General features: G+C 39.5%; 2 protein-coding genes across 2 annotated transcripts; both read right to left on the bottom strand.

Annotated features, from left to right (window-relative positions):
* Nucleotides 1-2160: 2160 nt before the first annotated feature.
* LOC131996696 (uncharacterized) lies at nucleotides 2161-11329 on the bottom strand. The gene is made up of 2 exons (XM_059366434.1): nucleotides 10095-11329; nucleotides 2161-3807 (listed from the first exon to the last, which is right to left on the bottom strand). The coding sequence occupies exon 2, from the start codon at nucleotides 3803-3805 to the stop codon at nucleotides 2882-2884; it is 924 nt and encodes a 307-aa protein (XP_059222417.1). The 5' UTR covers nucleotides 3806-3807; nucleotides 10095-11329; the 3' UTR covers nucleotides 2161-2881.
* LOC131997098 (uncharacterized) lies at nucleotides 3863-9157 on the bottom strand. The gene is made up of 3 exons (XM_059367399.1): nucleotides 8816-9157; nucleotides 4695-7897; nucleotides 3863-4583 (listed from the first exon to the last, which is right to left on the bottom strand). The coding sequence occupies exons 1-3, from the start codon at nucleotides 9155-9157 to the stop codon at nucleotides 3863-3865; spliced, it is 4266 nt and encodes a 1421-aa protein (XP_059223382.1).
* Nucleotides 11330-11628: the final 299 nt, after the last annotated feature.

The raw sequence follows: 11628 nt of genomic DNA, 5'->3' as shown, positions 1-11628 counted from the left end.
TGATAAATGATGAAGGAGCTGTTCCATTTTTAGCATCATCACCATTTAATTTCTCCTTTTCAAGCACCACGGTTTCAACTTCTACTTGGAAGTCGTTTTCTTCACCTAGTACTGGGACTCTAACTGCTTCGTAGGGCTTAGCAACATGATTTTCTGTCGATGGATCGATCCTCTGTCTGTCGATGGATCCTCTTCAGTACATCGTTCAACCTCAAATTGTGTCAAATTGTTGGGGAAATTTGCGCCCATTTTCTCGGCCATTACATCCTGTTCTGTCTCGGCCACTCTCGTGCTCCCTCTGAGTTGGCGAAGTTTTCGATGAGCCGTTCTTCAATGCTTTGATTTTACGTTCGGACACTTTGACATGAATTTGCAATCTCCTGGCGTGTTTTAGGGTGGCTTTGAATTCCTTGCAATCGACTTTTAATTTTTCTTTCCTGCCATTGCAGCAGTACGATGTTTGCGCTTCTCATTCATTACGGCTTCCAAATCTTCCAACTGATTCAGAAATGAAAGCGCATCGCTTGCATATTGACTTTGAAACGCGACCTTACATCCTCGTTTAGCTGCAAATTATTCACCAAATTTTCAATTTGTGTTTCCCGTTCGACCAATTACGACTCCGAACACGTTTATCCATCTCCGAATCATAAACCTTTTTTCCAGCAATCAATTTCATTATAGGCTAAGTCTAATTCACGACTTAGTAGGAGCACCTTGATTTGATTTTCAAGAGCTTGATGTCCGACAGTATCACATTCTTGCAAAAATTTACTTAGAAATGGCTTTTTGCTCTGCAAACATCTTGTCAACGTTCTTTTGTTTCCGCGTTGTGCGTTGTGTTTGCAATTAAATTGTAGCATCCTGCAGCTCAGATTGTATTTTCTTTTTAGTCTTATCCAATAGATAATTTTGCGCTGTCAAATTCTTTAGCTGTCTTTTCAGATCTTCAATATTTTTGTTAAAGCGTTTCTTGACCTTTTCCAACTTCTTGGCAGCGTCCGCATCCTTAAAGTTGTCTACTTATTTGGAACCTGTTTTTTTTGTAACTCAAATTCTATAAAGGTCAAGAAGTTGATTTTCTCTTCAGGCTTCGATTCTACCATCTTGGAAAATGTTGTCTTAGTGGAGGAATTTAGTTTTTATTCCTCTACCTTAAAAATGCTTATATTGAAGGAAAAGTTAGGTCCAACTTCCACAAGATTCCTTCCTTATAAGGGAGTTCCACTGTGTGCTCAAAGCCGAATTTTGTTTCCTCTATCTTAGAAAGGTTTATATTGAAGAAGAGGGAAGCAGCTTTCACTCGATCCTTTCCCTTATAAAGAAGCTACACCGCGGACTCATAAGTTTTTGCACTGTCTTTTTAATTCTTCTTCCTTATCATATATATATATATATATATATATATATTTATATATATATATATATATATATATATATATATATATATATATATATATATATATATATATATATATATATTATATTCTTCTTCTCGCTGTTTAAGCCACGAAGACGCTATTTCACTGAATTTTATTAGTATTTTTTATTATTATCAGTGGATTTTTATGTAAAACTTATGGTTTGTAGGCTCAATTCAAATATAAGAAAACCTGCACTTCTTGTAGGGTGTCAAGAAAAATATTAGAGTATAAATCTCTAATATTTTTTTCGTTGTTTAAACCACGAGGACGCTTTTTCTCTCAGTCTTAGTTTTCAGTGGATAAACAATTTTCTTTATAATTTTTTAAAGTTTTGATCTAAATAGGGTCTCTTACCACTGGTGGGGAAAAACTCAACGTTTTAGTGAGTACGCACACGTTCAAGTGTTAGTTCATAATAAATATTTATTGACAAATGTTCTATCTCTAGAACTAGAACGAGATACCAACGCAATGGTATCTTCGTTCATCTTTATCTTCTAATTTTTATACACAACCCCGAATGACATTTTATATATCATAAATTAAAGGTATTGTTATATGTTTTAATTTTTCGAGATATTATCATAGATATTACAACAAATGAATTCCATATTGTTTCTTTACGAACTTTGGTTTTGCCTTTTTTTTCCACAAGACTAGATTGCTTTTTTTGTTTCAATTCAATTTGTTTATTTTCACAGGTTTGTATTTTTTTGTTCCACTGTGCAATATTTACAATGTAGTATAAGCTTAATTAGGTAAGTGCAATATAAATTAGTTTAAACACTTTGTGCAATAATTAGGTTTTAAGAAAATATATGTAGGTAAATTTTAACAGTGTAGATAATAAGTAGTTAGTAATTTTATAATTTTTCTTGTGTTTCTTGCAATTTTTATTTCACTAATTTCCTTAGGTAAGTATTCTTCTTGTTTTTGTTTTGTTTTAATTTCAAGGTAGGTATTTAGGGTTCACAATATAGGTAAGTATGTTTATTTTCTAGATGGTAAGTATTTTTAAACAATTTCACATTTCAAACAGTTCTTAATTTCTTTGCTGTGTACAATTTAATTTCACTTTTTCTTTCTTTTTCCTTGCTCACAGGTTCTTTTTGTTGTTCTTTTTTTTCTTGGTCGCGGGGGTTTATATGCGTACGGGAGTTAAGCTTGACTTCGAATAATTACCAAAAAGAAAAGAATATCATCTGCCAGTGGTTGGCGATGAACATTTGTTTGGCTGAATAACAACAAACAAGTATGTACCCAGCGACTGCATATACGCACGTTGGTATGAGTGCGTGTGTGTTTTACATGACAGACCGCTAGGCACATACCTGTTGCGTTTAGCTAGCACAGCAGCTATGATAAAAAAAATAGCACAACCATGAACATTCCGCCCCCCATGACCAAGTGTTACATTCCAAGATTTTAAGGGCTAAGTAAGTATGACGATGGAAGCCTTATTGATTTAGATTCCGAATAGGGCCGGATATGATGTATCCCAGTACCGTCCTATAGGCGTTGACGTCACCAAGTCCGGTAAATATGCGACCTTCTCTATGTATTGCAGAGTATGTATCTGCACCAAGCTCTAGATCGATAGGAACATTGCTTCTCGGGTCCGGGTCAGCTAGTGAGCTATCAGTTAAATCACGGGTCGGGTCGTGAAGAAGAGGGTCGGAATAGGGTTGTCTTGGCAGCTCGTCCGTGATGAGCGCGTTGACCTTTAACGCCCAAGTGCTAGTGGGTTGGCGAGACATAATTTTAAAGCTAGCAAATCGTTTACCTTGGTACAAAAACGTTCGAAGACCAAGCCGGCGGAACGTCGCATACGCGATTCTGGACATTATAGAGGACTGGCTTACCAGGACTCGCACAGAAGCCCAACTGTCGACGTCTTCACCGGTTATGCGTATAATGGCCGTCGGCACAAAAACAATGTCCCATAAGAAGCGGGGCGGTGTCACAGGCACGTCTATATTGAGGGGTGCCTCTTCGAGTTGAGGGGCCCCATGGAGTAGGGTGTGATGACGATCATGACAACGGCGGCACCCTGTGAGGCTTGTACAGTCTGGCGCTAGGTGACTTCTTGCCAGGCAATTTCTACAATAGCCTCTCCTTTCCACTGTTTCGTACCGTTGGTACGGGGTTTTGTCTCGAAAGCGCTGGCATGAGTTAAGAGCGTGGTCATCTTGGCAAAGACCACATGAATACTGCCATATACTTGGACGACCACGCCCACGTTGCAAGTCCCGGTCCGCTCCAGGATGTCCTCTTTCCTGGCGATTGCCATCACGTCTTTCATTGTGTCGTGCGCCACGATTGTTTTCGCGAGGTCTTTCCTCCTCCTCTTGCCAATCTCCACGGGGTAAGTAGGCCGCCATTCCTGTAAGAAAAGTCTTGTGAGTACCGTGTTCTAAGGTTCGTGAGTACCCGACTAGTCATGCGGAAAACAATTTGACAATTTTAGTAATGGGTCTAGTGACTATTCCGTTTGACGTTCTAACATCTACTACTCTTATATTTTGATCTGTACCATGATAGGCCCTTTCAATGCGACCCATTGTCCATTCCGTAGGAGGGAACCTATCGTCTCTGATTACAACTAAATCATCCTTTGCGAGATTTTCCTGCTGATATTTCCATTTGGATCTGCGGTGCAATTCTTTCAAATACTCCGACTTCCATCGTTGGCAAAAGTATTGAGATACTATTTTGAGTCTTTTCCACCTATTAGCAAAAGAGACATCCTGATCTGAAACATCAGGCTCCGCTGGGGTCAGAAGTGGTGTACCAATAAGAAAGTGGCCTGGAGTCAAAGGCGAGAAGTCATTGGGGTCGTCGTTGGCTGGACTCAGCGGTCTGGAATTTAAGCAAGCCTCTATTCGAGTCAAAATTGTGGACAATTCCTCGAACGTAAAGTTCATTTTCGGAATAAACTTGCGCAAGTGGGATTTAAAAGACTTGACACCCGCTTCCCACAGGCCGCCCATGTGAGGGGCACCAGGAGGAATAAATTTCCAAACTAGATTTTGATAAACATTCTGCTGCAGCGTTTGGTTTTGTAGAGTCTTTAAGAACTCTAGACGATCCTTTTTAAGTAATTCAGAGGCGCCCACAAAGTTTTTCCCATTATCGGAGTAGATACAGGCCGGACAACCTCTACGAGCAATAAAACGCGAAAACGCCGCTAAAAAAGATTGTGTAGAAAGATCGGTTGTTGCCTCCAAGTGTATGGCTTTTGTCGCAAAACAAACAAAGATACAGACGTACCCTTTGGTAATCAGACAAGCACGACCTGAATAGTTTTTAATATTAAAGGGTCCTGCAAAGTCAACCCCGGTATTGGTAAAGGGTCTCGAGAGTGAAGTGCGCTCAGGTGGAAGGGACGCCATTATTTGTGATTGCAAGTGCTTTTTATACAAAATACAGGTCTTGCAGTTGTGTATAACTTTCTTAACAAGGGGTTTTAACCGAAATATCCAAAATTCTGATCGCAATAATCGTGTCATGAGCTGGTTGCCTCCATGAAGTGTTATTTTGTGTGCAAACTCGACAAGAAGTTGAGTCATTCTTGCATCATATGGCAAGAGAATGGGATGCCTTTCATTGTATGACAGTGCCGGTGATTGGACTAGACGCCCATTGGACCGCATAACCCCTTTCGAGTCTAAAAATGGGTTCAATGACAAAAGGCTACTGCTGGGCGACAATTTAGTTTTCTGTTCTAAATTGTGGTATTCGGAAGCAAAGTACTGTTTCTGAGTCATAACTAAGAGTCGTTGCTTTACGTCTTGTATTTCTTCAGCGGTAATCTTCCCAGACGAGATTCTAAGATGCGATCGACCTGCGCTAGTGTTTCGCCAAAATCTTAAAACATAACACAAAACTCGATATGCTCGAGACAAAGAAGAGAATCTTTCGAGAGGGTCTTCAAAGGTTGTAGTAGCAAAAACTTTAACTGCTTTCGCTTCTAAACTCGTGTCACTAAAAACTTCGTACGTTGGCCACCTGTCTTTCGGAAGTTTTAACCATAGGGGTCCGTGCCACCACAAATGATGACCTTTCAAGTCAGATGGTGAGCACCCTCGACTGGCAACATCCGCAGGGTTACTTTCGGAGTCAATATGCAGCCAATTTTCAACCCCGACGTTTTCCAATATCTCCGAGACGCGATTTCCCACAAATGTGCTCCAAGCACAAGGTGGTTTCTTGAGCCATGCTAGAACAATTGTTGAGTCAGTCCAGTAGTAAGTTGTGAAGTTAGAAATTTGAAGCTTAGCTATAATTGACGACGCAAGCTTTGATAATAAAACAGCCCCGCATAACTCAAGCCTTGGTAGCGAGATTTTCTTTATGGGGGCTACACGAGTCTTAGCAGCGAGCAAATATGTTTCTGTCTTGTGGTCTTCATGTTCCACTCTTATGTAAAGAGCTGCTCCGTACGCACTCTCAGACGCATCACAAAACCCGTGAACTTCAACTTGACACGAAGGCACAAACTGAATCCATCTTGGAACTTTTACTGATTCAATTTCCCCACAGTTTTTTACAAAGGTTTGCCAGTTTATTAATGCTATTGCTTTGAGCGTGTCATCCCAGTCTATTTTGTCAAGCCATACTTGCTGCATGACTAGCTTGGCGATTACAATAACTGGGGCCAACCAACCACAAGGGTCAAACAATTTGGCAATGGATGATAAGACCTCTCTTTTTGTGTACGTTGGTCTGACTTCTAATGATGGTGGTGTGAATGTGAAATAATCCCCAGAAATATTCCACCGAATACCAAGGGTTTTGGTTGAAGAGTCCTCCGAGAGCTCAAGCCAATTTACTGGCAGCAATTGATCGGCAGGTAAGTCTTGAATGACTTTGTGATCATTTGCTGTCCATTTCATGAGTTGAAATCCAGCCGAGTCAAAGGCTGAGATTAACTCTTTACGAGATCGGATGGCTTCTTCAATTGTGTGAGCCCCGACCAGAACATCATCAACATACAGATTCTCTTGAATGATCTTTGATGCTAAGGGGTATGTGTCCGCCACGTCTTCCGCAAGTTGAAGAAGTGTTCGGATTGCAAGGAATGGTGCGCAATTTACTCCAAACGTGACTGTCAAGAGCTCAAAATCCTCGACTTGGTCCTTTGGAGATTTTCTAAAAAGTATTCTTTGGAATTGTGTCTGATTAGGGTCTAGGAGAATTTGCCGGTACATCTTCGTTACGTCCGCATTGAATACGTATTTGAAGAATCTCCACTTCAAAATTTGTAACACAAGGTCTTGTTGAAGAATGGGTCCAGCAAACAGGTTGTCGTTGAGGCTTCTTTTGTTCGAAGAAGGACTTGACGCATTGAAAACCACTCTAAGTTTCGTTGTGAGTCGATCTGGCTTGATGACAGCATGATGCGGCAAATAGTAATTGGGAGTCTTAGTTACCTCCTCGGCCGATAATCTCCTCATGTGTCCAAGTTCCAGATATTCCAGAATAGTTTTATCATATTGTTCCTTTATTTCAGGCGTTGCCTGCAGCTTCCTTTCCATTCGATAAAATTGTGCTAAAGCGATGTTTCTAGAACTTCCTAGTTCTTCGCAATTTTTAAACGGTAGGGTCACAACGTATCTTCCATTTTGGTTTCGGCGAGTGGTTGTCTTAAAGTTTTGTTCACAAACCATGTCCTCTTCAGACCTCAAAATCTTTTTGGGGGTCTCCTCCACCTCCCAAAAACGTGTAAGTATTTTCTCTATCGATATTGTGTTGTGCAGAGAAACTCGGTTACCCCCTGTAGTTCCTTGTGCTATGGGTCCACCAACGATCCATCCAAAAACTGTGTTCTGTGCCAAAAGTGTGCCGACTGATTTCATAGGAGATCCAATGTCAAAAATAAGGGGTCCTATGTCCATTCCTATTAGAAGGTCAACCGGTTGGCTAATATAGAATTTTGGATCTGCCAAATCAAGGTTGGCAACATCCCGAAGTTGTGCTAGGTCTAAGTTTTGTGGTGGTAAATTAGAAGGAAGGGCCTTCAAGACAGGCGCCCAAACCTCCAACTCAAATCGAGGGTCTAAGCTTGAACGCAAAGTAAAGAGACAAGCTTTGTTCGAAGTTTCGGCTACCATCTGGCTAAGCCCCGTGACGTGTACCAAGTTTCGCTTAGTTGGAAGACTCAATTTGTTCTTGAGTTTATCTGTTATAAAGGTGGACTGCGATCCAGAGTCAATAATAGCTCTGGCATCGAATAGTTGTCCTCTAGATTCTATCTGCACTACGGCAGTAAATAGCAAAGTTTCCCTAGGATGACGCTCACTAATTTGCTTATCCCGAAGGGTCAGGGTGGTGATGTTACTTTGTCTTGTGTCAGGAGTGGACTGTATAATTGTCGTAAGAGCGGTAGCACTAGTACTGGGTCGCGCTACATCTCTGGCTGGGTCTTGGCTACTAGCTTGGGTTTCCGTTCCCTTGTGTAGCATTGTGTGATGCTTCAAGTTGCATTCTCTACATGAAAATTTGCTCTTGCAGTCTTTTATCCCGTGATTAGATGAAAGGCAATTGTAGCATAAGTGTGAAACCTTCACGATGTGAATCCTATCATTGATATTTTTCTCAATAAACTTCGGACAATCCCGAATGAAATGCGTTGCTTTACAAATCTGGCAACTTTGAGCCGTTTGGGTAGGTTTTGCCGGAGGCTGTCTTGCATTAGCATTATTCTTAGCACCAGAACTGTGGGTCTTTTGTGAAATGTTCGTGTGAAAGCTGTTGAAAAACTTTTTGTTCTGGTCCTGCTTATTGTGACTTGGCTTACTAAAACTTGGTTTAATATTGCTTACAGACTCGAGGGTCTTAAACTTATGGGTCAGAAATCTGTCAAATTCCGCCCATGTTGGAAGAGTCTTGCAATCATTTAACGAATTCTCAAACTCCTCTAGAAATTGTCTAGGTAACCTTGCCGAACATAAGTAGATCAAGATCGGGTCCCATTTTGTAACATCCACGCAAAGTATTTCAAGAGTTTGTATACAGCTATTAACAGTGCGCTGCAGCTTCTGAACTGACTGAGAACATTCTACCGTAACATTTGGCAGATTAAAAAGAATCTTTAGCTGTTCGTTGACCTGCATTCTTTTATTCTCATATCTGTCAGTTAAATTGGACCAAGCTAATAAAAATCCATCATTTGTCAAAGGAACGTGGCTTATCATCTCCCTCGCCTCTCCTGCGGTCTTTTGTGTCAAATGAAAAAGTTTTTCAACGTTGCTTAGCCTTGGATTCCTAATATAAATTGCAGTGAAAAGGTCCCTGAATGTTGGCCAAGCTGTATATCCTCCCTTGAAAGTGTCTGTATCACACGGGGGGAGTCTAGAGACTGGCATAAAATCCCTTTCCTCGGATCTTACTTGCTGTATCGACTCTCTTTCTGCCTTCTCCTGGATCGCCTGTTCTTTAAATGCATTAATATCCGCGTTCAATGAACCTATGACTCGCATATAGCTTTCCCTAGCGTCTTTGTAATGAGATCGAAGCTTGTTTCTATCCATGGGTGTTTCGCCCTCCGCTGCAACATGATCGCGGCATTCTAAGTATGATTTTTTAACGTTGTTCCAAAGCGAATCCAGCTCCACTCTTAGAGCCTCCAGGCTATGAACATTATCCTCGGATCTCGCTGCGGCGAATGTGCTGTCGAAATCCACCAAGTCATTGACGCTATTTGCAAATCTATCACGTATAGCTTTCTCCATTTTGCCAAAAATTCCTTGCTACTAAAATTTTCCAATTCGAGAAAATTTCAGAGAAGGGTCAAGCAAAACACTATTTAATTGTCTCGGTTCAGGACCCAAATTCAAAAAAACTCAATTTTCCTTGAAGGGTCCGATGCCGACTATCAAAGCGGATTCCCAAACTAAATGGCACAGTCTTCGTTCGTCTGTGGAGGCGGATTAATGATAATGGAAGAACAAATAAATTTCCTCTCAAGGCAGCGGGTCAATCAATTCAGTGCTTCAGAGAAAGGCGAACAGAAACCCACTTTCAATAAATCGTGGCGAATTGCAATACGAGGGACGTGGTATTTGCGCCCCAATAGACAGTCTTCAAGAAAGCAGATAATATCTCTGTCGATTTGTAAAATGTTGGGACAAAAATCGCAAACACAGTCACGTCTTAATAAAGAGCCAACAACAAAGACCCTGTGATTCAAAAATCAAATTCAATTCTGACTAGGCCTCTATACCACAAGGATCGTATCTAATCAACGAGGCACAAATTTAAAACAAAACAGGATGAAAATGGCATAGATTCGATTTGGGTCACTTTTCACATTAAATTCAAAATGGACGTAAATATTTCCGAAATTCCTTAATAAATTTTTTGAAAATCAAAAATGGCCGTCGAGTCCCCTTCTTCAAACGTATATAGGGTCAGTGGATCGCTTTGCATATGTGTGTCACAAAATTCATATGAGTCAAAAAATGGCGGGTCACTAAACTCACTCCATTGGGCATCAAAGCATTTATCGCATGAACTAGTCTATAGCACGCAAAAGGTAAGTATACAGGGTCATGCACAGGTTTCGAGTATTTTTTTTGCCACATAATTACAATGAGAGTCAAGAAGTGCGGCACCTGGTATTCTCTCCTTGTGTCGTGCTTTTATATACGCATGTAAATGGGTACTCACTTTGAAGGTAAGGTTTGAGTGTATGTGTAGAGGTATACGTGTGTGTGTGTCTGTAGACGCCGGCCTTCCAATGTCCGTCCGCTCAAAACCTTATGGCTGAATTGCTGGAATGCTCGTAACGGATTTAAGATTTCTGGATCAATCTCTTGTTATGTAACGCGACCCCGAACCGAGCTTTTGTTTTGTTGTTGTGTAGATTAATTGATCTTGCAGCACGCTCACAATGTCTCTTGTACAATTTTGATTATTTTCTATTATTATTATTTTTTTTTTTTTTTTTTTTAAACAAAAAATAAAATTTTTTACTTTTTCCAATGTATTTTAGCTTTTCACAAAGGGATGTAACACAACTAATGTCTGTGAACCACCAAAATCACACTTTTCGAAATGGCCACTTAATTTAAAAATTTTTTTGAAATAACCACACTTTTTTTTCACAAATTCGGCTCCGAATGGACCAAAATGTTTCTTTACGAACTTTGGTTTTGCCTTTTTTTTCCACAAGACTAGATTGCTTTTTTTGTTTCAATTCAATTTGTTTATTTTCACAGGTTTGTATTTTTTTGTTCCACTGTGCAATATTTACAATGTAGTATAAGCTTAATTAGGTAAGTGCAATATAAATTAGTTTAAACACTTTGTGCAATAATTAGGTTTTAAGAAAATATATGTAGGTAAATTTTAACAGTGTAGATAATAAGTAGTTAGTAATTTTATAATTTTTCTTGTGTTTCTTGCAATTTTTATTTCACTAATTTCCTTAGGTAAGTATTCTTCTTGTTTTTGTTTTGTTTTAATTTCAAGGTAGGTATTTAGGGTTCACAATATAGGTAAGTATGTTTATTTTCTAGATGGTAAGTATTTTTAAACAATTTCACATTTCAAACAGTTCTTAATTTCTTTGCTGTGTACAATTTAATTTCACTTTTTCTTTCTTTTTCCTTGCTCACAGGTTCTTTTTGTTGTTCTTTTTTTTCTTGGTCGCGGGGGTTTATATGCGTACGGGAGTTAAGCTTGACTTCGAATAATTACCAAAAAGAAAAGAATATCATCTGCCAGTGGTTGGCGATGAACATTTGTTTGGCTGAATAACAACAAACAAGTATGTACCCAGCGACTGCATATACGCACGTTGGTATGAGTGCGTGTGTGTTTTACATGACAGACCGCTAGGCACATACCTGTTGCGTTTAGCTAGCACAGCAGCTATGATAAAAAAAATAGCACAACCATGAACACATATATATTATGTTGTGACATTTACTATAATTTGATCTTTTAAGGAGTAAAACAGGAAAAATCCCTTTTTATGAGTGTAGAATATGCAAATACAGTTAGGGAAAAACTAAATTGACTAAATATAAACTTTTAATACACCTGCAGGATTGTTCCGATATTCGCAAGAACTCTGCGAATTTGACTTTAATAAATGTTGCGGTAAATCAGATTTGCCTCTGCGAATTGAGAACAATTGCACGGATTTCATTTTCAATATGAAATATTTTTTTTTATAACATTCAATGCATTGATGCAT

The sequence above is a fragment of the Stomoxys calcitrans genome, chromosome 4 (genome assembly GCF_963082655.1).
Source record: "Stomoxys calcitrans chromosome 4, idStoCalc2.1, whole genome shotgun sequence".
NCBI classification, from domain to species: Eukaryota; Metazoa; Arthropoda; class Insecta; order Diptera; family Muscidae; genus Stomoxys; species Stomoxys calcitrans.
This window is presented reverse-complemented; position numbering and strand designations above follow the sequence as displayed.

Bases quoted from the DNA above. Each gene is read 5' to 3' on its own strand.
- LOC131996696 (XM_059366434.1), bottom strand. From the start codon at position 3,805: ATGGCGGCCTACTTACCCCGTGGAGATTGGCAAGAGGAGGAGGAAAGA.
- LOC131997098 (XM_059367399.1), bottom strand. From the start codon at position 9,157: ATGGAGAAAGCTATACGTGATAGATTTGCAAATAGCGTCAATGACTTG. The intron at 7,898-8,815 runs GTAAGATCCGAG...TGCAACTTGAAG, and splicing joins AAAGAGAGTCGATACAGCAA to CATCACACAATGCTACACAA. The intron at 4,584-4,694 runs GTACGTCTGTAT...TATTGCTCGTAG, and splicing joins GCTTGTCTGATTACCAAAGG to AGGTTGTCCGGCCTGTATCT.